At 41.0% G+C, this 27,632-nt stretch overlaps 1 protein-coding gene across 3 annotated transcripts; it reads right to left on the minus strand.

The window, feature by feature from the left end:
* Positions 1-16,053: 16,053 nt before the first annotated feature.
* On the minus strand, positions 16,054-26,927 carry ARPC3 (actin related protein 2/3 complex subunit 3). 3 transcript variants are annotated; one of them, XM_077875585.1, is made up of 7 exons: positions 26,773-26,927; positions 23,239-23,338; positions 20,816-20,892; positions 18,465-18,533; positions 17,483-17,609; positions 16,845-16,939; positions 16,054-16,359 (listed from the first exon to the last, which is right to left on the minus strand). In XM_077875585.1, exons 1-7 carry the CDS (start codon positions 26,776-26,778, stop codon positions 16,297-16,299), a joined length of 537 nt encoding a protein of 178 aa, XP_077731711.1. In that variant the 5' UTR covers positions 26,779-26,927; the 3' UTR covers positions 16,054-16,296. The 3 variants fall into 3 exon arrangements, with proteins under 3 accessions (XP_077731711.1, XP_077731710.1, XP_077731712.1); XM_077875584.1 differs by having other exon boundaries at positions 20,816-20,934; positions 26,742-26,876; XM_077875586.1 differs by having other exon boundaries at positions 26,742-26,874.
* Positions 26,928-27,632: the final 705 nt, after the last annotated feature.

A 27,632-nucleotide genomic window follows, 5' to 3' on the forward strand; every position in this document is an offset into this window, starting at 1 on the left:
TAAAGAAGGAGGTTGAGCGTTGTATTTCCTATCTGTAGATCATCTTTGGTGAGTTAGCTGTTCAAATTTCTAGCTCATTTTTTTATTTGGGTTGTTCATAGTTTTGGGTTTGTTTGTTTGTTTGTTTTTTCCATTTAGGAAAGTTTTATTTACATAATCTCTACACATGGGGCTCAGACAGCCCCGACATCAAGAGTCGCATGCTCTTCCAACTAAGTCAGCCAGGCGCCCCTGGGTTGTTCATTTTCTCATTGTTGAGTTTGTTTGTTTGCTTTTAAGAGTTTATTTATTTGAGAAAGAGACAAAGATAGCAACAGAGAGCACAAGCTGGGGAGGAGAGGGAGAAGCAGATGCAAGGCTTAATCCCAGGACCCTGCGGTCATGACCTGAACCTGAACTCAGACACTTAACTGACTGAGCCACTCAGGCGCCTTTCTTACCATTTAGTTTTCAGGGTTCTTTGTATATCTTGGATAACAGTCCTTCATCAGATACATGTTTTATAAATATTTTATCCCAGTCTGTGATTTGTCTTCTGATTTTCTTGACTACCCCCTCCCTGTTAGGAAAAAATTACTTTCAGTAATAATCCTGAAATGAAATGACTAGTAATGGCCAGAAAAGAAAACAGTGAAAATAGTATCTTATTGAACTTTAAACTTAATCTAAATGATGCTAGGGACAACTGGGTGGCCCAGTGGCTAAGCGTCTGCCTTTGGCTCAGGTCGTGATCCCGGGGTGCTGGGATTGAGTCCACATCAGGCTTCCCGACAGGGAGCCTGCTTTTCCTTCTGCCTATGTCTCTGCCTCTCTCTCTGTGTCTCTCATGAATAAATAAGTGAAATTTTAAATAAATAAGCTTGTGGTCCATTGGAAAAAATAATAAAGATGCCAGTAACATTTTTAATTAAAAATAAAACCAGGGAGGGGATCCCTAGGTGGCTCAGCGGTTTAGCGCCTGCCTTTGGCCCAGGGCATGATCCTGGAGTCCCGAGATCGAGTCCTGCATCGGGCTCCCTGAATGGAGCCTGCTTCTCTCTCAGCTTCTCTCTGCATGTCTTTCAGGAATAAATAAATAAAATCTTAAAAAATAATAAGATAAAAAAAATAAAACCAGTATTACAGTACAAAGAGTAAAAGATTAATACTTTTAAAATTACATAAATGTATTTTAAGAACTTTTATCCTACATATTGGATTAGCAAATAAATGAGTGATACAGTTTCTGCAAATTTGTCAATGGCTGTCAAAACTGATCCTCTTTGCATACTCATGTTTCATAAGCAGTATAAACAGATTTGTTGTTTGCTGGATCACAACCATGAAATGACATGGAGGAAATATAAATTCATACTATTAAGTGAAAGAAGCCAATCTGAAAAGGCTACATACTATGATTCCAACTGCCTGACATTCTGGAAATGATGAGACTGGGGACAGTAAAAAGATCATTGGTTGCCAGGGGCTGGGGGAGGGGAGTGGGGGAGGAATAGGTGGAGCACAGTGTATTTTTAGGGCAGTGACACTTCTATATAATACTGTAATGGCAGATATGTTATTACACATTTGTCAAAACTCAGAATGTACACAGGCAGAGAAACCTAACAGTAAGCTATACACTTTGGGTGATAACGATGTGTCAGTGTAGGTACATGAGTTGTAACAATCTACCATCCTTGTGTGGGATGTTGATAGTGTGGGACACTGGGCAAGTGGGGGATATACTGTCTGTATATCCCACTCAGTTTTGCTCTGAAACTAAAACTCCTCTAAAAAATAAAGTTTACCCCCCCCAAAAAGAAGAAAGAAGTGGAGAGGATGTAAAAATTGACCTGTTCTGGGTGTCAAACATGCTAGATAAACCACTGTATCTAACACACTTAAGACAGTGACTTGGAGGGCAGCCCCGGTGGCTTAGCAGTTTAGCGCCGCCTTCAGCCCTGGGCGTGATCCTGGAGGCTCGTCCCACGTTGGGCTCCCAGCATGGAGCCTGCTTCTCCCTCTGCCTGTTTCTCTCTCTCAAATAAATAAATAAATAAATAAATCTTTAAAAGAAAAAAAAAAAGACAGTGACTTGCACACAGTAAACACTATATAAATGTTTGCTTGTAAAAAAATGAAATAAATAAAAAATAAATAAATGTTTGCTTGTTATACTATTTTCTACACTTGAACTATTTCATAATTAAGACCACATATAATAATTGCTAAAAAGTGAAAAAATTAAAATGTTCACCAACTGATGACTATATAAACTAAATGTGGTGTATCTGTACAGTGCAAACCTATTCAGCAAAATAATAATAATAATAATAATTAATAATAAAAAGAACAAACTACTAGTAATAACATGAATAAATCTCAGGATGCCTCGGTGGCTCGGTGGTTGAGCATCTGTCTTCAGCTTGAGGTGTGATCCTGGGGTCCTGGGATTGAGTCCCACATCGGGCTCCCAGCAGAGAGCCTGCTTTTCCCTCTTCTTGTGTCTCTGCTTTTCTCTGTATGTTTCTCATGAATAAATAAATAAAATCTTTTAAACAAAACAAAACATGATGAATCTCAAAACTTTATACTAAAAATAAAATCACACGAGGTGAAAGAAGCCACACAGAAAAAATTACATAATTTCTGCCTCCATTTAGGTTTGTTTGTTTTACTGTTGATTTGTTTCAATTTGTATCTGAGAAAGATCAATTAGATCAATTCTTGCAATTGGTTGATATGTCTTTTAAATTATATAAGTTCTTCCTCTCTTTTTTCCCATTGCATTTTATTTATTTTCTTCCTTAAGATTTTATTTATTTATGAGATTGAGAGAGAGAGAGGCAGAGACACAGACAGAGGGAGAAGCAGGCTCCATGCAGGGAGCCCGATGTGGGACTCGATCCCAGAATTCCAGGATCAGGCCCTGGGCTGAAGGCAGTGCTAAACCACTGAGCCACCTGGACTGCCCCGCATTTTATTTCTTGAAGAATGAAGTTAGTGTTTAAACCCCTGAGACTGGATAAGATCATCAAGAGGGTGAGTGCAGTTAGAGAAGAGGTTTGAGGGACGCCTGGGTGGCTCAGTGGTTGAGCATCTGCCTTTGGCTCAGGGCATGATCCCGGAGTTCTGGGATTGAGTCCCATATCAGGCTCCCTGCATGGATCCTGCTTCTCCCTCTGCCTGTGTCTCTGCCTCTCTCTGTGTCTCTCATGAATAAGTAAATAAAATCTTTTAAAAAAAAAAAAAAGGTTTGAAGACTGAGCAGTTGATCAACAGGTAAATATCTAACAATTGGGGAGGTAGGAACCATAACTTGTAGCTTTTGCCAATTTTCATGGTGTAAATACTTTTACTATGGCTAATTGTAAGGTGCCAATAGTCTAACAATCTGGCACTATTCCTTAAATATAACAATTTCTTAAAACGTAACTGGCTTCAGTACACATCCCTCCATTAAATGGTCAGAGAGAAGAGGAAAAACCAGCAAAAGGGACTGAGAAGAAACAGCCAAATGAGGTGGAAAGGAAAGTAAGACAGTGGTGTTCTGGAATCCAAATGAAGAATATGTTTTCAAGAAGGTGGGAATAATCAATTGTGTATACATAAAGTGCCAGTGAGAGATTAAGTAAAATGATGAGAAATGGCCATCAGATTAACACCATGGAGGTCACTGATGACCTTGAGAGCATTTTCAGTAGGGAAGTGGTCAAAAGGGCATGGGAGGAGATAAATGTGAGAAAGTACAGATAGTTTTTTGTTTTCTGTAGAGCAGTGGTTCTCAAGTGGGGAGGATTTTGCCTCTAGGGTACAATTTGGTAATGTCTGCAGAAAAAAAAAATTTTTTTTTTGAGGGAGGGTTGCAACTGGCATCTGAGGGTAAAAACCAGGAATGTTTGCTAAACATTCTGAAATGCACAGGACAGACTCCCACAATGAAGTGGAGGAGAAATTTTAAAATTTCAAGTCTAAAATATCAAAGTTGAGGTTGAGGTTGAGGAGCCCTTGTTGTGAAGGAAAGAAATAGGTGGTAGCATGTGGGAAAAATAGAATAAAGAGAGAATTTTTAAAAAGGAGAACTGGGGCAGCCTGGGAGCTCAGCGGTTTAGTGCTGCCTTCAGCCCAGGGCCTGATCCCGCAGCCCCAGGATCTAGCCCCAGAACGGGCTACGTGCATGGAACCTGCTTCTCCCTCTGCCTGTGTCTCTGCCTCTCTCTGTGTGTGCCTCTCATAAACAAATGAATCAATTATTAAAAAAAAAAAAAAAGAAAGAAAGGAGAACTAACTTGTTTACATAGTAATAGGAATGAAGTAGAACATATCCCTGTCAAAACAGCAGGAGAAAAGTGGACAATTTCTTTTTTTTTTAAGTTGATAATTTCTATAAAGAAACAGTGCTAAAACACACCCATCCAGTTGGTGTGTTTTAGCACTCACAGAAAGAGTGCACAAAGCAAAAATATTTATAGAGAAAAAGAGGTAAGAGAGAATCCTCTTTGGAAATATTTTATAATCCTTTTAAAATTATCCCAAAGTAAGATAGAATCATGGTCAAATTCATTAACCTGATAAAAGATCATGCTGGGCCATCTGGGTGATGCCATTGGTTGAGCGTTTGACTCATAGCTTCTGCTTGGTGATCTTGGGATTGTGAGATCAGCCCTGCATCTGGCTCCATGCTCAGTGGGGAGTCTGCTTGGGATTCTCTCTCCCTCTGCCCCTTCTGCTCATTCTTTCTCTTTCTCTCTCTCAACTAACTAAATAAATCTTTTTTTTTAAATTTTATTTATTTATGATAGTCACACACACAGAGAGAGAGAGAGAGAGAGAGAGAGAGGCAGAGACACAGGAGGAGGGAGAAGCAGGCTCCATGCACCGGGAGCCCGACGTGGGATTCGATGCCAGGTCTCCAGGATCGCGCCCTGGGCCAAAGGCAGGCGCTAAACCGCTGCGCCACTCAGGGATCCCAATAAATCTTTTTAAAAAGTCAGATCATACTGATTTTAATATTATTTAAAGACATGTATAACATTAAACTCACTTGGGACACTCAAGAGATATAACCAAGGGGACCAGGCCTCGTTCTCATGGAATCATCTTCTAAAATGATAATTTGGGAACTAGAGAGGACATTAGAGGTCATCTCACTTTTCATCTCCATTTTATTGGTGAGGAAACTGAGGCTCTGGGATGCTAACGATGTGAGCAGATACACAACTAGCCCTGAACTTTTAGGTAAGCCACTTAGATGCTGAATGATGTGGATACCACCATGGATACCATGGAATGTTGAATCAGATACATCAGAGGGACAATTTATAAATGTAAATATTCTGCTCCACTTAAGTTCATCTCTAAATGTTCAGCAGCCTCCTAAGAATGAAAATCTTTCCCAGCTGCATTAGACATTTTTCTTAGATCTGTCTTTTGTACAAGGCGAAAAACACAACACTTGTAAATTGCTCTAAGGGAAACATTACTTAACATCCCTTAAGTGTCTCCTGGCAGTGACAGCCTTCTTTTCAAGTGGAAAAGTAACTTCAGGTCAAAGAATTTGGAGGGAACACATAGGGCCATCTTTCCAAATGATTTTCCCCCTTTTCAGTAAAAGTGGCTAGTAAGGGGGTATTCTGGGGCTCTAAAGTGTCCATTTTATGAAATTTCATAAATAAAATGGTCAGATAAGTAAGGCTAGAACAAACTCATTCAAACACAAATGCAAACTCAAGAGGGCTTGCCCCAGTCAGCGTTCAACTGCCATAAAATAAAGTTTTCTGTGAATTTTAATACTATTAACAACCCCCTCCAAGAAATTCCTCCCTATGACTCCTATGCTTTACTGATCAACCTTTCATTCTAACTTTAGACTGATTCTTTGCTGATTCCTTCTGTCTTCCTGATTCATGAAGATCCCTCTGATTTGTCTCAGGGATCAGACTCTATTTCCCAGTTCCACTAGATGTCTTTATTTCTATAACTAATCTTTCACATACATTTGTATTTCCTGCTGGATTTCACCCAGGCCATCGGATGCCCCCTCAAATTCAGTGTGCTCAGAATTATTTTTTTTTAAGATTTTATTTATTTATTCATTAGAGACACACTGAGAGAGAGCGAGAGAGAGAGAGAGAGAGAGAGAGGCAGAGATACAGGCAGAGGGAGAAGCAGGCTCCATGCAGGGAGCCCGACGTGGGACGTGATCCCGGATCCCCAGGATCAGGCCCTGGGCTGAAGGCGGTGCTAAACCGCTGAGCCACCCGGGTTGCCCCAGTGTGCTCAGAATTAAACTCATCTCCCACTTCCTTCCCAAGGACTCCAAGCCCAAGTTCTTGGGACAATACCAGTTTATGTCTGCTGTCCCAAGAGAATTAACCATAGCATGCTCTTTTACACTCAAGAGTTTGGATAACAAATTATATCATCACCCAACCAATTTTCATGAAAGGCACTGCTATTTTTCAAGTCAGCTAGACTCAAAACTTCAACCTAACCTTTAGCTGCCAAGTCCAATGTATTAAAATCCTTTTAGAGGGCAGCCTGGGTGGCTCAGCGGTTTAGCGCCGCCTGCAGCCCTGGGCATGATCCTGGAGACCTAGGATTGAGTCCCACGTCGGGCTTCCTGCATGGAGCCTGCTTCTCCCTCTGCCTGTGTCTCTGCCTCTCTCTCTGTGTCTCTCATGAATGAATAAATAAAAATCTTTTTAAAAAATCCTTTTAGAATGTCCCTCAAATCTCCCCTTATTCTTACATTCCCAGTAACACCCACTAAGCCCTTACCTCAGGACTACTAATAAAGCTTCTTACTCTCTGGTATATACCTCTCCCATCTCCCTACCTTCCAATCCATCTGGTATAACATAACTAACTCAATCTTTTTGTTTTGTTTTTTTCAAAGATTTTATTTATTCATGAAAGACACAGAGGGAGAGAGAAAGAGGCAGAGACACAGGCAGAGGGAGAAGCAGGGCTCCACGGAGGAAACCTGATGTGGGACTCGATCCCGGGACTCCAGGATGATGTCCTGAGCCAAAGGCAGACGCTCAACCGCTGAGCCACCCAGGTGTCCCTTATAACTAACTCAGTCTTATAAAAATCCTGATTTTATCTTCTCCTAACTCTGCTTGAAAATTTAAATGTAATAATTCAATGAATATTTCCTAGGTATTTGCTATGTGAGAAGCAGTCTTGGCCCTCGAAAAACCTTCATTCATTTAATATATATTGAGTGCCTACTGTATGCACCTCACCTCTGTAGGCATTGGAGTGCAGTGATGATAGGCATGGCCCATGGCCCATTCAATAGCAATACAAGACACACAGATAATGGCTTAGAGAGAACTCTTAAGGGGACATGTAATGAAATTGCAAATGAGTAATTTTTTTGAGCACCCTGAGGTACAGGAAATTGAACAGATACCTACACCCTGATGTTCATTATTAATAATGGTCTAAAGGTAGAGACAATCTACCAACAGATGGATAAACACAATGTGGTCCATCCATACAATGGTCAGCCAAAAAAAGGGATTGAGTTCTGATACATATTACAATATAGATGAATCTCTAAATCATCAAGCTACGTAAAACAAGCCAGTCACAAAAGAACAAATATTGTATGATTCCTCTCGTATGAAATACCTAGAATAAGCAATCCAGAGACAGAAAGAAGATTAGAGGTTACCAGGGGTTATGAGGAAGGGGAATGGGGAGCTATTGTTTAATGGGTACAGTTTCTGTTTGAGGTGATGAGAAAGTTTTGGAAATAGCGGTGACAGTTGCACATTATTAGTGTAATTGATGCCACCAAATTACACACTTAAAATGGCTGAAATAGATTTTTATGTTATATATAAAAATTAATGTGATATGCTAAAAACTATTGAATTGGATGCGTTAAGTGGGTGAGTTATATAAAATTTAAATTATATTTCTTTTTTTAATTTTTTTAATTTTTTAATTTTTTTAAAATTTTTTATTTATTTATGATAGTCACAGAGAGAGAGAGAGGCAGAGGGAGAAGCAGGCTCCATGCACCGGGAGCCCGACGTGGGATTTGATTCCCGGTCTCCAGGATCACGCCCTGGGCCAAAGGCAGGCGCCAAACCGCTGCACCACCCAGGGATCCCTTAAATTATATTTCAATAAAACTTTTTAATTTTATTTTTAAAAAGATTTTATTTATTTATTCATGAGAGACACAGAGAGAGAGAGAGGCAGAGAGAAAAGCAGGCTCCATGCAGGGAGCCCAATGTGGGACTTGATTCTGGGCGTACGGGATCATGATCTGAGCCAAAGGCAGATGCTTGACCGCTGAGCCACTCCGGCATCACACAATAAAACTTTTTTAAAAAGCACCTTAGGGGCATCTGGCTGGGGAGGTCAATTAATTGTCTGGCTCTTGGTTTCCTCTCTGGTCGTGATTTTGGGGCATAAGTCTAGCCCTGTGTCAGGCTCCAGGCTTGGGGCTCTCCAGAGGGCCCAGTCAGCTTTGGACCCTCTTCCCCTCTCCTTTTGTTCCACCCCACCCCCAACCTTGCTCACTCTCTCTCTCTCAAATCAATCAATCAATCAATCAATCTTTTTTTTTTTTTTTTTTTTTTAACAAAGAACCTGAGAGGCACTGAGAGTTGAAAAAAATATCAACCTTCTCCCTGGGGAAAAAAAAAAGCACTTGAGAGCCAAGTGCAGAAACTGTGGAATGATTTGGAAAGAAAACAAGAGCAGGAGAAGTGATTGTTGCTCAGGCAAATGGTTCTCATTGTGGTAGATAAAAGCAAATGGTGTCCTGGTGTGGAGAATCTATCGGGTTGTCTTGCTAATAGGATAAAGTTTATTTATTTATTTTTTTTAATATTTTATTTATTTATTCATGAGAGACACAGAAAGAGAGGCAGAGACACAGGCAGAGGGAGAAGCAGGCTCCATGCAAGGAGCCCGACATGGGACTTGATCCTTGGTCTCCAGGATCGCACCCTGGGCTGAAGGCGGCACTAAACTGCTGAGCCACCCAGGCTGCCCGCTAATAGGATAAAGTTTAAAGGTATGAGCTTGACCCTGGCCCTCAAAAATGTGAGACATACATCCTGCTAAGACAGCTGCTTCTCTATATTCTTCTCCCTAAGGTTTCCTTCACGGCAGGCTTGGTCATGCCGTGTAGCTGGCTCAGTATACCTTTTTCTCATCAGGCCTGCCCAATGTAGCTCACTTGTTCTAAGGTCAGTGCAATGCCATTTACATGAAATCTTCTCCAACTGACCTTAGCAGTATCAGCCTGTCCTTTCTCTGAGCTTCTATTGTGTTAGGCAGTCATGCCGATCTCTGCATTTCTTGGTTCTATCTTGTTATACACATTTCTCATCAGATGGCTAAGATCTAGGAGAGGAGAGTTCATATTTACATTTCTTGTACATACTTTCAGTAGCTGGCACAGCAGAACAAACAGAGGAACAGAGCAATCTCCTGATCTTGTTGCCTGAATGCATTACTAAAAGTTGCAGTGTAGCAAAGTAACCATCTTATATATATATTTTTAATTTTTTATTTATTTATGATAGTCACACACAGAGAGAGAGAGGGGCAGAGACATAGGCAGAGGGAGAAGCAGGCTCCATGCACCGGGAGCCCGATGTGGGATTCGATCCCGGGTCTCCAGGATCGCGCCCTGGGCCAAAGGCAGGCGCCAAACCGCTGCGCCACCCAGGGATCCCAGTAACCATCTTATAATGGCAAAGAGGGGCAGCCCTGGGTTCAAAAAGACTCAAGTTTGGGCAGCCCCGGTGGCTCAGCGGTTTAGCGCTGCCTGCAGCCCCAGGTGTGATACTGGAGACCCAGGATCGAGTCCCACATCGGGCTCCCTGCATGGAGTCTGCTTCTCCCTCTGCCTGTGTCTCTTCCTCTCTCTGTGTGTCTCTCATGAATAAATAAATAAAAAATCTTAAAAAAAAAAAAAGACTCAAGTTTAATTGCCATTTCTGTCAATTTCCAGGTGTGTGGGTTTGGTCAAGTTACTTAATTTCTGTACACTTCAGTTTCTTCATCTGGAACAGAGGAGAGTACTTGTATCTGCTGCAGCATTTCTTGCAAGGGTTAAAAAGGATTTTAAAATGTAAAGTGTTTAGTGCATTGTCAGATTACCTGTAAATTGGAGCTGCAGTGTAAAAGCAAAGAGGAAAATCATGACTAATGATTTATCTCAAAATCAACACAGAACAGATGTAACCCTAAAATTACACTCTCCTAATGGAATGCTTCTCCAATTTCCTATAAACAAAATGAAGGGAGAAACAAACCAAATGGCTTTTGGTATAATAGTATTACATCCCTTTCTAGACACAGCTCTGAACTCATTAAAGTCTTCAGTACTAATAATTTTGGAGAAAAGGAAAATGGGAAATAATTCTCATAAATCTTGTTCAAGTATTTCCATTTAATATTTCTACACATATGACAGTAATTAGTGGCATATTAAAACGATAAATGTAAACAGGATGCTTAAGTAAAGACAAGGTTACTGTTGTCCTTAGCCTATTTTTGGCTAACGTTAACTAATGTTAATTTTTTCTAATATTTGATTTTTTTAATCAATCTGTTTTTAAAAAGTAGTCCCTTCTCTGCCCCCCGTTTTTTTTTCTGCCCCCCGTTATTTAGGTAACACATAATGTGGCTGATTTGTATGTATGTATGATGTGGAAGGGATAAGTCTTTGTAATTTTGCATCTGCCCAAGATAATCACTGTTAATGGTTTGGTTGTATGTACTCTCATAGTTTTTCCTGGAGTACGTACAATTAAATCAATAAGGATGGAATCACATTATAATACTGTCCCCCCGCCCCCTTTTTTTTACTCAATGAAGTATACTAAGATATCTTCTTATGACAGGATAGATAGAATCCTATTTAAAAATTTTTTAAACTTTATTTATTTTTAAATATTTTATTTATTTATTTATTCATGAGAGAGAGAGAGACAGAGACAGAGACACAGGCAGAGGGAGAAGCAGGCTCCATGCAGGGAGCCCGAGGTGGGACTTGATCCCGGATTTCCAGGATCAGGCCCTGGACTGAAGGCGTCACTAAACTGCTGAGCCACCCGGGTGCCCTTAACTTTATTAACTTTTTAAAATTAATTTTAAAGAGATTTTATTTATCTATGAGAGAGAGAGAGAGAGAGAGAGAGAGCATGAGCAGGGGGACTGAGTAGCAGGGGAAGAGGGAAAGGCATGCTCCAGCTGAGCAGGAAGCTGAATGTGGGGTTCAATCCTAGGATCCTGGAACCATGACCGGAGTTGAAAACAGAGGCTTAACCAACTGAGCCACCCAGGTGCCCCCTTTATTATTTTTAATGGCTGCATATTTCATTTTACAGAGGTACCATAATTTATACAATTCTCTATTTAAAAAAAAAATTCTTATTTATTTATGATAGTCACACAGAGAGAGAGAGAGAGAGAGAGAGAGAGAGAGAGAGGCAGAGACAGAAGCAGGCTCCATGCACCGGGAGCCCGATGTGGGATTCAATCCCGGGTCTCCAGGATCGCACCCTGGGCCAAAGGCAGGCACTACACCGCTGCACCGCTGCACCACCCAGGGATCCCTACAATTCTCTATTAAAAGATGACTCCAGGTGTGTGTTTGCCTGTGTGGTTCAGCATTCAACAATGCTTGGAGTTGAGTTGCTGGATCAAAAAGAAGGAAGATTTAAAACTCTGATACAATTTTAAAAAGAAAAAGTTATAATTATCACAAAATTGCCTTCCCTAAAGAGCCATCCATACCTGGTAACAATCTTCTTTTAATGCTGGCATTACATTTTGATGAAAGCTGTATTTTAAAATCCACTAGGCTATACTTCATGTGTAATTTGTTCTGGATTCGTTGTAGACTGCTCTCTTAGGTGCATTAAAAAAACAAACAAACAAACAAACAAAACAACACACAACCAACTCCTGCTATAAAATAACACCTATAGAAAGGTTTTAGAAGCCAGGTTTTAGCTCTTATTGTTGCAAAACCTATAGAAAGGTTTTAGAAGCCAGGTTTTAGCTCTTATTGTTGCAAAAAACAACACTCCCTATCTGTTATAAACAAACCATGATATGAATAATATTGATATGAATCACTGTGGCTTTCTTTCTTTTGTTCTGACATGTGTCTGAGTTTGTAATAGAAGTTCCAACCAAAATGCCCAGATTCTGATTTAGGTAACAATTTTAATTATTAAATAAAAACACAACCCAATAAAAACAGTCTTTTGGCTTTAAGACTGTGCTTTCATGTATTTATGGAGTAGGTTTTTACATACCCATTCTCCTGGGTATGTGAAATTGGTACTTAGTCCATAACTCAGATCTTTAATGAACAAGATGGCTCAAGCACATTTAACTCATATATTATAATTATAGAATAACCCATAAAACCAAAATGGAAATAGTTGACCCTTGAACAATGTGGCGGTTAGGGCATTGACCCCTCCCACCTAAGTTGGAAATCTGTGTGTAACTTGATTTCCAAGAAACTTAACTACCAATAGCCTGTTGACTGGAAGCCTTACCAATACCACAAATAGTCAAATAAGATGTATTTTGTCTATGTATTTTATACTATATATAGTATAATATATTTATTATTATTATATTATTATAATTTATTAATAAATATATATTTATTATATTTATATATAGTATATAATATATATTTTAAAATATATATAAAATATATGTATATATATTTTAAGATTTATTTACTTATTCATGAGAGAGACAGAGAGATAGGCAGAGGGAGAAGCAGGCTCACTGTGGGAAGCCTTATGCAGGGCTCAATCCCAGGACTTCGGGACCATGACCCAAGCCAAAGGCAGAGACTCTCAACCACTGAGCCACCCAGGCATCCCTATACTATATTCTTATAATAAAGTAAGCTAGGGAAAATAAGATATTTTAAAGAAAATCTATAAAGAAAATAACATTTACAGTATTGTACTTGTAAAAATCTGCATATAAGTGGACCCAAGCAATTCAAACACATGTTTAGGGATCCCTGGGTGGCGCAGCGGTTTGGCGCCTGCCTTTGGCCCGGGGCGCGATCCTGGAGACCCGGGATCGAATCCCATGTTGGGCTCCCGGTGCATGGAGCCTGCTTCTCCCTCTGCCTATGTCTCTGCCTTTCTCTCTCTCTCTCTGTGTGACTATCATAAATAAATAAAAATTAAAAACAAACAAACACACACATATTTAAGGGCCAACTCTAGTCAATCAAGTAACACCAAGCTTCAATTTTAATAATTTGAAAATTATTTCTGCTTCTATATAACCTTCCCTTTGTCTTCAGTATAGCATAACACAAATAATCAGGGTAGCAACATGCTCAGATAAAATTTTCCTTTTTTTTTTTTTTTTTTAGATTTTTATTTATTTATTCATGAGAGACACAGAGAGAGGTAGAGATATAGGCAGAGAGAGAGAAGCAGGCTCAGGAGTCTGATGCAGGACTCGATCCCAGGACCCCATCAATCACGACCTGAGCCAAAAGCAGATGCTCAACCACTGAGCCACCCAGGTGCCCCTAAAATTTTCCTCTTTCCAGACTCCCTTGTAACTAGATGCAAAGGAGACATAGTACAAGTCACTGGACAGAATTTCTGGGAAGGATATTTAAAGTGGCACTCAGCTAGTATGCCCTTTGGTCCTCATGCCCTCCCCATTTCTTTATGCCAAGTCCAGGAAGGCATCTAGAGTGCAGAGGTGCATCTAGGTTCAGAGGCATCTAAAGATGCTCTACATGTGGCATGTTAAGAAGTATTGAGCAAGAAAATTGGAGCCTGGGTCTCCAATGACATCTTTATTTATTTTTTATTTTTTTTAAAGATTTTATTTATTTATTCATGAGAGACACAGAAGGAGAGGCAGAGAGACACAGGCAGAGGGAGAAGCAGGCTCCATGCAGGAAGCCTGATGTGGGACTCGATCCCGGAACTCCAGGATCACGCCCTGAGCCGAAGGCTGGCACTTATCCACTGAGCCACCCAGGCGTCCCGATGGGCAAAGAATTTGAATAAACATTTCCCTGAAGAAATACAAATGGCCAATGAAAAGATGCTCAACATCATTAGTTATTAGGGAAGTGCAAATTGAAACATGAGATGCTACTTTGTGTCACCTGGATAGCTATAAGTAGCAACTGTTGGTGAGGACATGTAGAAATTAGAACCCTTATCACTTGGTGTTAGAAATGTAAAATGGTGCAGCTACTGTGGAAAAAGTTTGCCAGTTCTTCAGAAAGTTAAACACAGGGTTAATCATATGATTCAGCGATTCCACTGGTAGGTATATAACCAAGAGAAACGAAAATGTATGTCCACATTAAAATTTGTACAGGAATGTCCTTGGCAATATTGTTCATAACAGCCCAAAAGTGGAAACCACTCAGATGTCCTTAAACATCAGATGAATAAACAAAATGGGATACACACACACACACACACACACACACACTGGATATACAATAGAATATTATACAGCCATAAAAAGGAATGAGGTGGGGGCAGCTCGGGTGGCTCAGCGGTTTAGCACCACCTTCAGCCCAGGGCCTGATCCTGAAGACCCGGGGTCGAGTTCCAGGGCAGCCTCCCTGCATGGAGTGTGCCTTTCTCTCTCTCTCTGTGTCTCTCATTAATAAATAAAATCTTAAAAAAAAAAAAAAGGAATGAGGTTGATATAGACTAAAACATAGACGAATCTTGAAGACATTATGCTTAAGTAAAAGAAATCAGATATGAAAGGACAAATGTTTGATTCCACTTATATGAGGTGCTGTAATAGGCAAATTCAGAGATTGAAAGTAGATTAGAGATTACCAGGAGCTGAGGGTTACAGTCAGCAGTGGTTTAATGGTTAGTGTTTTTGTTTGGGGTACTGAGAAAGTTTTGGAAATGCATAGTGGTGATGGTTGCACAGCATTTTGAATGTAATTAATACCAGTGAACTACATACCTACTTAAAAGTGGTTAAAATGGTGGTGTTATGTGTGTTTTACCACAATAACAGAAAAAGGAAAGAAATGGAGAACTATTAATGCAGTAACATGGATGAACCTTGAAAACATGATCTTCAGTGAAAGAAACCAGACGCAAAAGGCCACATGTTGGGACGTCTGGGTGGCTCAGTGGTTGAGTGTCTGCCTTGGCCTCAGGGCATGATCTCTGGTCCAGAGATGGAGTCCCACATTGGGCTCCTTGCATGGAGCCTGCTTCTCCCCATGCCTGTGTCTCTACCTCTCTCTTTCTGTGTCTGTCATGAATAAATAAAATCTTAAAAAACAAAAGTCATATGTTTATATGATCCCATTATGTGAAATGTCCAGAATAGGTAAATCCATAGAGAGGCAGAAAGTAGATCAGTGGTTGCTGGGGGCTGAGAGGGAAGGCAGGAGGGGGCAGGGCGGTGGCAAAGAGGAAAAAATGGGGGGAACTGCTATTGAATTGTACACTTTAGGGATGCCTGGGTGGCTCAGCGGTTGGGTGTCTGCCTTTGGCTCAGGGTGTGATCCTGGAATCCGGCATCGGGTCCTACATCGGGGTCCTTGCAGGGAGCCTGCTTCTCCCTCAGCCTGTGTCTCTGCCTTTCTCGTCTCTCATGAATAAATTAATTTAAAAAAATCTTAAAAAAAAAAAGAATTGTACACTTTATTATTTACTTAAGTAGGCTCCACACCCAGCATGGAGTCCAATGGCTTGAACCCATAACCCTGAGATCAAAACCTGAGTGGAGATCAAGAGTCAGGATACTTAACCAACTGAGCCACCCAGATGACCCTGAAATGTACACTTTATTTTTTATTTTTTTAAAAGATTTTATTTATTTATTCATGAGAGGGAGAGAGAGAGGGGCAGAGAGACACAGGCAGAGGGATAAGCAGGCTTCATGCAGGGAGCCCGATGCGGGACTCAATCCTGGGACTTCAGGATCATGCCCTGGGCCGAAAGCAGGCGCTAAACCACTGAGCCACCCAGGGATTCCCTCAAAATATTTTTAAGTGAATGTCAAAAATAAGTAATAAGGTTTTTTGACATGGAATGTTAGAAATTTCTTTATTATTACTTATTAAGCACCAGCTTAATACTGCAGAAAATTTCAAATCACCCTTCAACAACCCATTCTTCCTTCCCCCACCCAAATTCTTGATAAAGAGCTTTTCAAGTGAAGACACGGTCTCTTTTTTCTTCTGTATAAAACTTTATCAAATAAAGGCAAAGAACTGTGTACATCTTGCTGTAAAACGCTGCCCACGGCTGTGGAAAGTGTCTGCCTAGGCTCCTTTCACTGTCCAGGTCCTGAAAGACTCTTGTTCATGAACTGTCTCTTCACAAAGCAAGTCCACCACTAACAAGAGGGAATAAACAGAATGAACAGTGGTGGTCAAGTCACAATGCAAGTTCAAGGTAAGGTCAGAATATGAATTTACATAATAACAAAATTAATCTTGGCCTGTCATCTGCCTTCTTGAAAACACATGTAAAAAATGTTTTTCTGACTCACAAGTCAGTCAAAATTAAGATGACCAAAAAAACCCCCCAAAAACAAAAAAATGTGATACATTCAAGGTATCTCACACAAAAATCTGCCCTATGGGTTTACAACAGTGCCCTGACATAAGAACATACAACCAAAATATTTACTATATGCAATTCATTATGCAGTATAACTCACTGAATCCCTACCATGTACTAGGCAAATACTCAAAGTTAAGCAACACTGCAATGCAGAAACTAAAAGTCTTCTTGCCATGGGAAACCTAAGTTTGTTTAACAGTAGCTACATGACAAAAGGTTATTTATCAACTAAATAGGTAAAGAGGAGGATCTTACCTTGCTTGGCTTATCATTCTGAGGGTCAAAAACTTTCTCACAAAGTCTCAGTCCAGTCTCTTGTCTCAGCTGCTGTAAGTAGGCCCTCATCACCTCTAAAATAAGCAGGCAGAACAATAAAAAAAGTCCTGAGAATGCCCCACTAATGTGCTAGTCTGCACAATGACGTTGGCAATACATTTCTACATATTCTTTTTTTTAAAGATTTTATTTATTTACTCATGAGAGAGAGAGAGAGAGAGAGAGAGAGAGGCGCAGAGACGCAGGCAGAGGGAGAAACAAGCCCCTCGCAGGGAGCCCAACGTGGAACTCGATCCCAGGTCTCCAGGATCAGGCGCTGGGCTGAAGGCGGCGCTAAACCGCTGAGCCACCCAGGCTGCCCACATTTCTACATATTCAAACAAGATTAAGAAATAAAATGGCAGTCCAAATGGTTCTATAACTATCTTGGTTCAAAAGATTCTCTGCATGTTATACTTGTTCCCAAGAATCTTCTGTGAGAGTGACTGGTAAGATAATATCCATGCTAATGGTTCCACTCTCCACCTGTATACCAACCAAGACAAGGAGAGGAGGGGATAAAAAGTCAAATGGAGGAAATCTTATGTCATAGAGAGGGAGGTAGAAACCGTTCTTACCATCTTCCTGTTTGTTTGCAGGTTTGGCATAAATTGCATTAAGTGGAAAACCAGGCTCTCCAGGAATGGGGAAATTAGTGATTCCCAGTGTATACATTTCTTTTTCACCTTGGCTTTTGGAATTACACTAAAAAAAAATTATACATACACATGTATTTTACAGCGAAAAGGATAATAACATCCAATCTGTAATTTTTTTAGTCTAAGTAGCTATGTCTGGGATTACTTATGTTTTTGGGTGCCCTTCTGCGATCCAGAGACGTTTGAGGACTTTTCTCAGAATGTTAAACGAATAAAATAAAGTACACAAAACTACAATAGAAATCAATTATAGTCAAACACAATAATTACAGTATTAAAAAGCCAAATTTATGACACATTCATACATGTACTTCTTTATTAATGCACTAAATGACAAGATCCAGGCAATGGGCCCAATAACTAAAATTTGAAGTAGTACTGAGTGAAAATAAAATTTCAAGATATCTTCAACTCTAAATGTAACAAGAAAATGCTGTGACAATTACTGGAGAAAAAGTCACAGGACAGGTATGGCTAATACTATTGTGGGTTGTTGCCTACTTTAATAATTAAATGCTAAATCTCAGTCATAAATCAGTGAAAAGAAAGACATAATCTCTTTCCCACTCAAGTTCATGAACGCTTGAATTATATCCTTGGCTCAGAGATTCTTAATCTGAGGTTAAGAAAGATTTCTCTCTTGGGAAAATATATGGAAAGCCTTAAAACATCAGCCCCTTATCTTCTCATTCCTCAACTAAACTACAAGTTTAGAATTCACATTCAGATTTTCCTCTTAGGTCCATGCTCTAAGTGGGAGGAAGGCTCGTCTACTTGTCCTTAAAATCTCAATGAGTCCAGATAGCTAGGAGGGTGAATATGTATCAGTACTGTGTTTTTCTGATAGACCGTCATCCAAATTTAATTACCTTTTTTTTTTTTTTTTTCCAAATTTAATTACCTTTTGGAGTTTCTTTAGACACTCAGAAATGTAGAGTGTTATATATATCAAGGTTCTATCGGCTTCATTCTGCAGGGGTGGGGGGGTAGGGTGGGGAGAGGAAGGAGAAACAAAAGTTAAAAATAGTCCCGATCAAAACATAACTATCACATGCAATAAATGAATTCAAGCTTTGTATTTTGAGCATCAACTGAAAACCATGCAAGTATAGTTCCTATAGTATCAATAGTTCCCGTTTTCCAAACTCAGTCTTCCCAACCCACCTTTCTGTCTGCTCTGGGGCAGGGAATATCACCTCCTGCCATCCTGAGCTGTGGGACTGCTCCCATTCACCTTGGCTGCCCTGCCTTTGGGTCTAGGGAGCTGTGCCAGCAGCCCCTCCCTCCATGTAGGAAGGAGAGTTTAACAGAGCTGCCTGGAAAACCTGAGGTGCACCATATGGTTGGCTAATTTTTAAAACCCTTTCACTTCAGGATCTCTGCCGAGAACAAAAACATCCCCCTCCTTTTTTTTAAGATTTTATTTATTTATTCATGAGATGCAGAGAGAGAGAGAGAGAGAGAGAGAGAGAGAGGCAGAGACACAGGCAGAAGGAGAAGCAGGCTCCATACAGGGAGCCTGATATAGGACTTGATCCTGGGTCTCCAGGATCATACCTTGGGCTGAAGGCGGTGCTAAACTGCTGAGCCACTCTGGTTGCCCAACAAAAGCATTCCTGACTTGAAAGGAAGAAGCAGATATTTCACGGGTGTCTTGTTCTTGAAGAGCTCCAAGAGCCCACCTCTTGATCTAATCAAAAGGAAAATGTGGGGATCCCTGGGTGGCGCAGCGGTTTGGCGCCTGCCTTTGGCCCAGGGCGCGATCCTAGAGACCAGGAATCGAATCCCACATCGGGCTCCCTGCATGGAGCCCGCTTCTCCCTCTGCCTGTGTCTCTGCCTCTCTCTCTCTCTCTCTCTGTGACTATCATGAATAAATAAATAAAATCTTTAAAAAAGAACACAAAAAAACAAAAGGAAAATGTGAAGATTGGATGTTAAGCAAAAGTGAGACTTTTGCTCAGGTGAAATTTTACACAGGTTTACAGTTAAAAAAAAAAATCAACCTACACCTGCCCCTATTTAAAAATAGAGCATATGATACTCAGGAGAGAATGAAATGGGGCAGAATTACATTTATTTATGCCTTGACAAACATCATACTTAGACCATGCATCAAATACAGCAAACACTGTGAGTATTGTAGGATGTTTAGACTACAGTCTGTAGACCACGAGCCTGCAAACAAAGATTTCACATCCTGTTTGATTCCAAAAGGTCAAAGTCTGGCCAGGAAAGGAAATTCCATATTCTAGAATAGTATCAAGAAAAGTTGACATTCCTGTAACTTGCTCACATGAGGAACTCAATAAACTCAATAAAGTTCTTTCTCTCCTCTCCTTTTTTGCCACCTTCCTTCTACCCTCTTTTTGACCTCATTCCTCACACGAACTAAGAGCAGAAAGGAAGAAAGGATAGTTGAGGAACGATCAGGATCATTGAAGTTTCTTTATTTCTTCATCTCATGGCCAGAACACAGAAGTATATATAGAAATAACATAGCATGTAGGGTTTTTTCATTTTGAACTGGCACATGGTAGGTGCTTTATTAATGTTGAACAAATAAAAATGTCTAGATCTTGGGTTGGCAAACTTCCTCTATAAGAGACCAAATATTAAATATTTTAGGTTTTGTGGGCCAGTCTTTGTCACAACTATTCAATCCAGCTGCTGTGGCATGAAACCAGTCATAGACACTATGATAAAAAATGAATGTGGCTGTGTTCCAATAAAACTTTATTCATAAATGCTCTACATGCAGCTCCCCCTGATCATACTCTCTTAACAACAATAACAACAAAAAGAGGCAGTGGGCCAGATTTGGCTCTCAGGCTGTAGTTTGTTGACCCATGGTATAGACTTTGGAGGAAAAACGAGAAACTAATACTGAGTCTAATATTAGGCACTATTCTGGTTTTAAATTTTTTTAAATTTTATTTATTTTTTATTTGAGAGAGAGAGAGCACAGAGTATAAGTAGGGAGGGGAGGGAAAGGGGCAGAACGAGAGGGAAAAAGACTCTCTGCTCAGCCCAGAACCAGATGTGGGACTTGATCCCAGGAACCCAGGATCATGACCTGAGTCGATGGCAGATACTTTACCAACTGAGCCACTCAGGTGCCCCACTATTCTCATTTTTTAAAGTCATACAATCTCATTCAATTTTATTTATTCTTCAGAACAACCCTGACTACCAGGTAGCTTATTATCCACACCAGAAAACTAAATTAAATATTAAAAGCTCTGTACTTTACCTTAATCTCATAGTTTTTGAAGAAGACATTGGCCTTGAAGTAATAAATGGCTTCATCCACAATATCTGTATCTTTTGCTAAACAGGACCGAAGAGGGGGGTGGAGGCAGAGAACATGAGCTAAAATATAACAATAACACTTAAAAAAGCTAGAGAGTAAACTTCCCAGCTCCATGGTCAAAGGAGTTGAGTTCCATAAAATGAGGCCACTGAAATATAATGTCTTTAGAAACAATATCTAGAAAAATAAGGATATGGTTTATTCTGATAGCTTTATTGTTTTTATAAAAAAATATTCTCATTAGGAACAAATTAACCAGTACCAAAAAACATTTTATTGTCACTCTAAATCTCACTACCTAGAAATAACTACTATTATCATTTGGTGAACATCATTCCAGACATTGAGAGATGTCTCAATGTTCATTTATAAAAATGAACTTAGGCATAGACTAAACCTTGATAAGATGCTGTTTAAATAAAAAGTATTCAATCTAATTCTATTTGAATTTATATTCTATGGTTTCAGGCGGAAAAAAACCCTCAACTATCATTTAGGAACACACTGGGCTTACACATACATCTTTCTTTTTATGAAAACCGTGCTTAAAATATACTTGTACATGCTGTTCTAGGTGGCGAGAGACTGAGAAAAGCCAGAAATGCTGTTGTGACAAAGACAGATCTCATTATACAATTTCTTTGGCAGGTTTTTGTTTTCCTTTTCTTATTTTAAAAAGGTCAAAATCCCAGGGTCTTGATATCCAGCAGCCGGTTGCAGCAATGCAGAGACAGTTTTTTGGTGGTCTTTTTTTTTTTTTTTTTCCAGAGTTATTTATATTGTCCAATGACTGCTCTCCCTCTCACACAGAAGAAATGCAAAGTAATCCTGGAGGTTTAGTACTCTGTGATTCAGCTGTCTTTAACCCTACTCATTCCCCTGCTAAAGAACGCAACAGAATTCTAACTCTAGACTCCTGTTCTTGCAATTTTCTTATGTGCAAAAAGGAAACTTCCTCAGAAGATTCCATATTGTTTATAAAACCAGCTAGTTCTTCTAAATGTAACAATGTGGGGGTGGGGGGTGAGGAACGGGGCGGGGGTGGGCTACAAGATTCAGAACCTAGAAGGGTGTTTGGCACAGAAAGGTGCTCAAAAGGTGTCTGATGAATGTAAAGAAATGAATTTGATTAATGCTAACAGTTATTTTGCTCACAGCATAGGCCTGTACTCTTTCATAATTCCAGTTCAGTTCCAATCCTGTCCACTGGGAAAGAATAACAGGTCATTCTCTGTCTACAGAAACCATGTCCATCTGGTTTCTTGGGGTCCTGCTCTCCCTCAAGGGCCCACGAGTTGTTGCGAAGGTGGTAATTAGATACACTCCATCTCTAGTCAACTGCATCTTCTGATATGCTACATGGTATTTTGTAAAGATCTGAAAAGAGTTCTTCTCAAGGAATCTGGGCCAACATGGATTTTTTTATTCTTTCTTTGCACTGTAATTCTTTTACATTATTTTTCTTCTTTTAAATCTTTTTTTTTTTCCCATCTGTTCCTTTTTCTTCATCTCAGAATCAAGTAAAAACTGTGGTAACTCACCAAGTTTATTTAGTTTACTGAGCTTTCAACTGGTGTTGAAAATAAACTTAAGGAGAGGTCACGTCAAATAGTCTGGCAGAGGAATGAAGATGGGGTCAGTGCAAATTGCAATGAAAACCTTAAAAACCTTGAATGGAACTCAGTGCAGATGCTTTTTGGATGCAGGGAAGCCATGTCTGCTATAATATAAATTACACTGTTGGTAGAACATCTCAGAATGTATCCAAAGAGTCTAAAAAGAAGGAGGCTTTCTGAACAGTAAGGAAATGTTTCAAAAAAAAGGGGAAGTACTAAAAAAAGAAAAGATATAAAATTCAGAAAAGCAAGAGAAACAATGTGTAATTTTACATAAGACACTTACAACTTAAGATCCAGGTACTGCTGAAAATGAAGATCCTGAAGAATGAATAAAGGAAGTAGATATAGACAGGGGAAGGAGTTAAAATGTCTTCTTTGTTTTCCTCAGCCTTACAACAGAAAAAGGATGGGGACATGGTATCCTACAGAAGTAGTAGCATTAGATCACTTTGTAAGTACTGACAGTGATGACAGAATAATGTCAAAAATAAGTAATATTTCCTCATCCCTCTCAACAAAATATTCAGAAGAACTCAGCAGCATTAATACACTTTCTTACTAGATGCAATGTATACTCCTGATCTTGAAAGGTCTAGAATGCAATATCCACCAAACAAATAGAATATCCAAGAGCAGTCTGAGACAGAGGACTGAGCTAAGAATTTGCCTGATTTGTTAATGTCAGAGAGTTGCTAGATGTTTTCTACTAAAATCTGAGAACAATAGAAAGAAGTTTTGACTTACTCTCTCTAGGGGCGGGTCCTTTGAATTGACTTCTGATAGGCAACAATGCCATGTTTCCAATGAGTTTGGTGTCAGGGTCCATGAGAGAAGAGTGGTAAGCCTGTAGTGGCAAGCCAGGTAAGAATATGGAGACAGAAAGAGAGCAAACATCAGCAGGGCACACAAGAAACATTTCTCTAAAGGGAAAAAGAAGAACCCACCCAAGACTAACCAGGAGGAGGATCAAAGGTTGGTAGCAGCAATACGCTAGAGCTGGCTTTTACTGGCTCAAGAAAACTGAATGTTAAATTTTGAGCAATTATTTTTAAAATATTTTAATTATTTATTCATGAAAGACAGAGAGAGAAAGAGAGAGAGGCAGAGACACAGGCAGAGGGAGAAGCAGGCTCCATGCAGGGAGCCTGATGTGGGACTCGATCCTGGGACTCCAGGATCACGCCCTGGGCTGAAGGCAGGTGCTAAACCGCTGGGCCACCCAGGGATTCCCAATTTTGAGCAATTAAAAAAATTATTTAAATAATCTGCACCCCACATGGGGCTCGAACTCACAACCTGGAGATCAAAAATTGCATGCTCTTGGGATGCTTGGGTGGCTCAGAGGTTGGGCATCTGCCTTTGGCTTGGGTAGGGATCCCGGAGTTCCGGGATCAAGTCCTGCATCTGGCTCCCTGTGGGGAGCCTGCTTCTCCCTCTGCCTGTGTCTCTGCCTCTCTCTCATGAATAAATGAATAAATCTTTATATTTTTTTAAAAAAAAGAGTTGCATGCTCTTCCCACTGAGCCAGCCAGAAGCATCTATGTTTTGAGGAATTTTGAAAAATATTGAGGCAAGCTGGTTATTAAAAACAGCCGTTAATGGGATGCCTGGATGGCTCAGCAGTTGAGTGTCTGCCTTCGGCTCAGAGTGTGATCCCTGGTCCAGGGATTGAGTCCCACATCGGGCTCCCTGCATGGAGCCTGCTTCTCCCTCTGCCTGTGTCTCTGCCTCTCTCTCTCTCTCTGTGTCTTTCATGAATAAATAAAGAAAATCCTTAAAAAAAAAGCCATTATTAAAAATTAAATTATGTAAATTTGCATTTAAGTGCATTATATTGAAAACAAATGTGATAAATGCTGAAAATTCATTACTTCATATTTTTAAAAATTATTTTACTACTGTCTATGATCTTAAGGTTATATATAACTTTTGTATCTTTGTGGCAGAAATGCTATATAATGGTGTGCTACTGTGCATCTTCCAATCCCATATTCGGTGATATCACATTGGTAACTGGTGGGAGTATTTATGCTATGGAAATAGGCAGACACTATATAAATCAGGGGTACATCACCCCACCAGCTCTTGTTAAACCAGAACCCAAACACTGGCTTTTCAGTTCTGCCACTTCCTGGCTATGTGTTTGACCAAGACATCACTTCTCTTCACCTGTTTCCAAATTCATAAAAAGAAGAGTTATCTACTGCCCTCAGTGAGTTAAAGGAGCAGGGAAAATCCCATTTATTTATTTATTTTTTATTTTTTAAAGAGTTTATTTATTCATGAGAGAGAGAGAGAGAGAGAGAGAGGGAGAGAGAGAGAGGCAGAGACACACAGGCAGAGGGAGAAGCAGGCTCCATGCAGGGAGCCCAATGCAGGACTCGATCCCAGACTCCAGGATCACGTCCCAGGCACCAGGCAGAAGGCAGGTGCCAAACTGCTGAGCCACCCAGGGATCCCCGATGTCTGGCTTTTAGTAACAGAAAAGCCCCATTCATATATTCATTCATTTACCAAACGATTATCAAGCACCTTCAATGTGCAAAGCATCATGAAAAAATGGTATGCAAGACCAGTATCTCTGCCCCTGAAGAACTTTCAGGCTAATGGAAGAGGCAGATATTAAATAAGTTATCGCAGGGAAATCCAGGAATGAGCACAGGACTTTAAAGTCCTAGCCTTAAGGAGCACCTGGGTGACTCAGTTGGTTAAGCATCTGCCTTCAGCTCAGATCACAATCTCAGGGTCCTGGGACCAAGGCCCATGTTGGGGTCTCTGCTTAGTTGGGAGCCTGCTTCTCTCTCTCCCTCTGCTCCTCACCCCTGCTCAGGGCTTACTCTCTCTCTTCTCAAATAAATAAAATAAATAACTTTATTAAATAAAATAAAATTAAAGTCATAGCTTGAAATATTGCAACCTTGGGTAAGTTATCATACTTCTCTGAGCCTCAATTTCCTCCTCTGCAATACGGGAACAATAAGCATGGACTTCACAGGGTTATTGTGAGGATAACATGGAGTAACTTACATGCAGTGTATAGTTCAGGGCCAGTCTGGCACACGTCAGGAATTGAATGGTACCAACAAGACTCATTAAGTATCTCTAACTATAGCTTGCTCCTCTTTGTCATCAGTAATCCTTTACCTAAAGCAGCCTCCACCCTCTCCTTCACTAGCTGTCTTGTTTGTTACCCATCTATTTCCTTCATTGCATTTGTCACTACCTAAAACTATCTTAGGGACAGCCAGGTGGCTCAGTCGGTTAAGCGACAGGCTCAGGTCATGATCCTAAGTTGGTGGGATAGAGCTTCTGGCTCCACACTAAGTTGCAGACTACTAGTCCCTCTCCCTCTGCTGCCACTTAACCCCCTCTCCCTGCTGGCACTCTCTCTCAAAAAAAAATCTGTAAAACTATCTTTTTCAATTTACATATACACGTTTGTGCTGTCTCCCCATTAGAATGTACACTCTTTGAGCCTAGGGATTTGTTGGCTTTATTCACTGCTGTAACAGTACTTGGCATGCAGCAGGTACTCAGTAATGTTTTTTGAGTGAGTTTATCACGTTATTGAACCTCCTTTACCTCATCTGCAAAATGGAGACCATGATGGTGGTGAATTCACTCCACCAGACTGGCTGTCAGAAATGAAGGACAACCAGACACTACTATCATCTTGCTCCTACTCTGATGCACACGAAAACAGAAGCATTTGGAAACCAGGAGCGGACCCTGCGTCTGCTCTGGCGGCCCTACACCCAGCAGCTAGGGGTGGCCGCCACTGCTGGGGAGACAGAGGAGTCCGGGAAGTGGGGTATGGCAGTGACAAGCAGCGGGAGGAACCCGCCCCCTGGGGCCAAGGAGGAAGTGGGCCTGTGGGGGGAAGAAAAAGCAGCCGGATCCTAGACTTGAAAAATGGAAAATAAAAAGCACAGCCCTTGTCTTCTCGGCTCCAGTGAATCTTTGGGGATTCTGCTGGAGTCGGGGGATACAGAAAGAAGGAGAGAAGGGGCAGCACTGCAGCGAAGAGGGCGAGAGGGGCCGAGCCAGCCTCCTCTCCACGCTCAGGGTCTTTGGCCCCAGGTGCTCCGGCCCCGTCCCCCTCGCCGACACCCCCGGGCAACCCCATCCTACAGCCACAGGCCCCTCTTCCTAGCTTCTCCCCTTCTCAGGCCCCGCTTCTTCTCTGCCCTCCTCCGCCCACTTCTCTCAGCTCACGCATGATTTCTCGCTGCTCTCCCAGTTCTCACCATCTCCCACACTGCGAATTGGCCTCCTTACCGGCATCTTGGCGGCGACCGGGTTTCTAGCCAGACGAGGCTGGGGATAGAGCTCGGCGCTTCCTGTCCGGCGGCCCGGGCGGGGTAGGCGGAAGTGAGCCGGAAGGAGAGGGGGAGGGGAGGACGCGGCACTTCCGGTCTCGCGGTCCCGCCGGAAGCTGCTGCGGCTGCGCAGGGACGAAGGGGCGCCAGAGGGCGCCCGAGCACTGAGTAGGGATTGTGAGTGCCGTGCATGGTAAAGTGTGTGCGAAATGGGGCTAGATCTTGGGTTTCAGAATCCTCGGCATCCACCACTTCCTTGATTTTTCCTCAAATTTCATCTTTCTAGGAAAGCATTCTCTGGATCACATTATTTTATTTTATTTTATTTTTTTTAAATTTTTTTTTAAATTTATTTATGATAGTCACAGAGAGAGAGAGAGAGGCAGAGACACAGGCAGAGGGAGAAGCAGGCTCCATGCACCGGGAGCCCGACGTGGGATTCGATCCCGGGTCTCCAGGATCGCGCCCTGAGCCAAAGGCAGGCGCCAAACCGCTGCGCCACCCAGGGATCCCGGATCACATTATTTTAAATTCAGTCCTACCCCACTCCTCTGCGTCATCCTGATTTCCTTATGATTTTTTTTTTTTAAGATTTTATTCATGAGAGGAGGAGAGAGAGGCAGAGACACACACAGGCAGAGGGAGAAACAGGCTCCATGCAGGGAGCCCGATGTGGGACTCGATCCTGGGCCTCCAGGATCATGCCCTGAGCTGAAGGCAAGACACTAAACCGTTGAGCCACTGGGCTGCCCTGTTTTGTTTTTTTTTTAACCTAATCTTAGAAAGCACTTCAAATGTTAGTTTGACTTTCCTTTCTTC

Source organism: Canis aureus, chromosome 27 (genome assembly GCF_053574225.1).
Source record: "Canis aureus isolate CA01 chromosome 27, VMU_Caureus_v.1.0, whole genome shotgun sequence".
Lineage (NCBI taxonomy): Eukaryota > Metazoa > Chordata > Mammalia > Carnivora > Canidae > Canis > Canis aureus.

Coding starts and splice junctions, on each gene's coding strand:
- ARPC3 (XM_077875584.1), bottom strand. Junction 16,940..17,482: donor TGCAAACAAACAGGAAGATG/GTAAGAACGGTT, acceptor TGCTTATTTTAG/AGGTGATGAGGGCCTACTTA. Junction 16,360..16,844: donor AGAATGATAAGCCAAGCAAG/GTAAGATCCTCC, acceptor CCCTCTTGTTAG/TGGTGGACTTGCTTTGTGAA.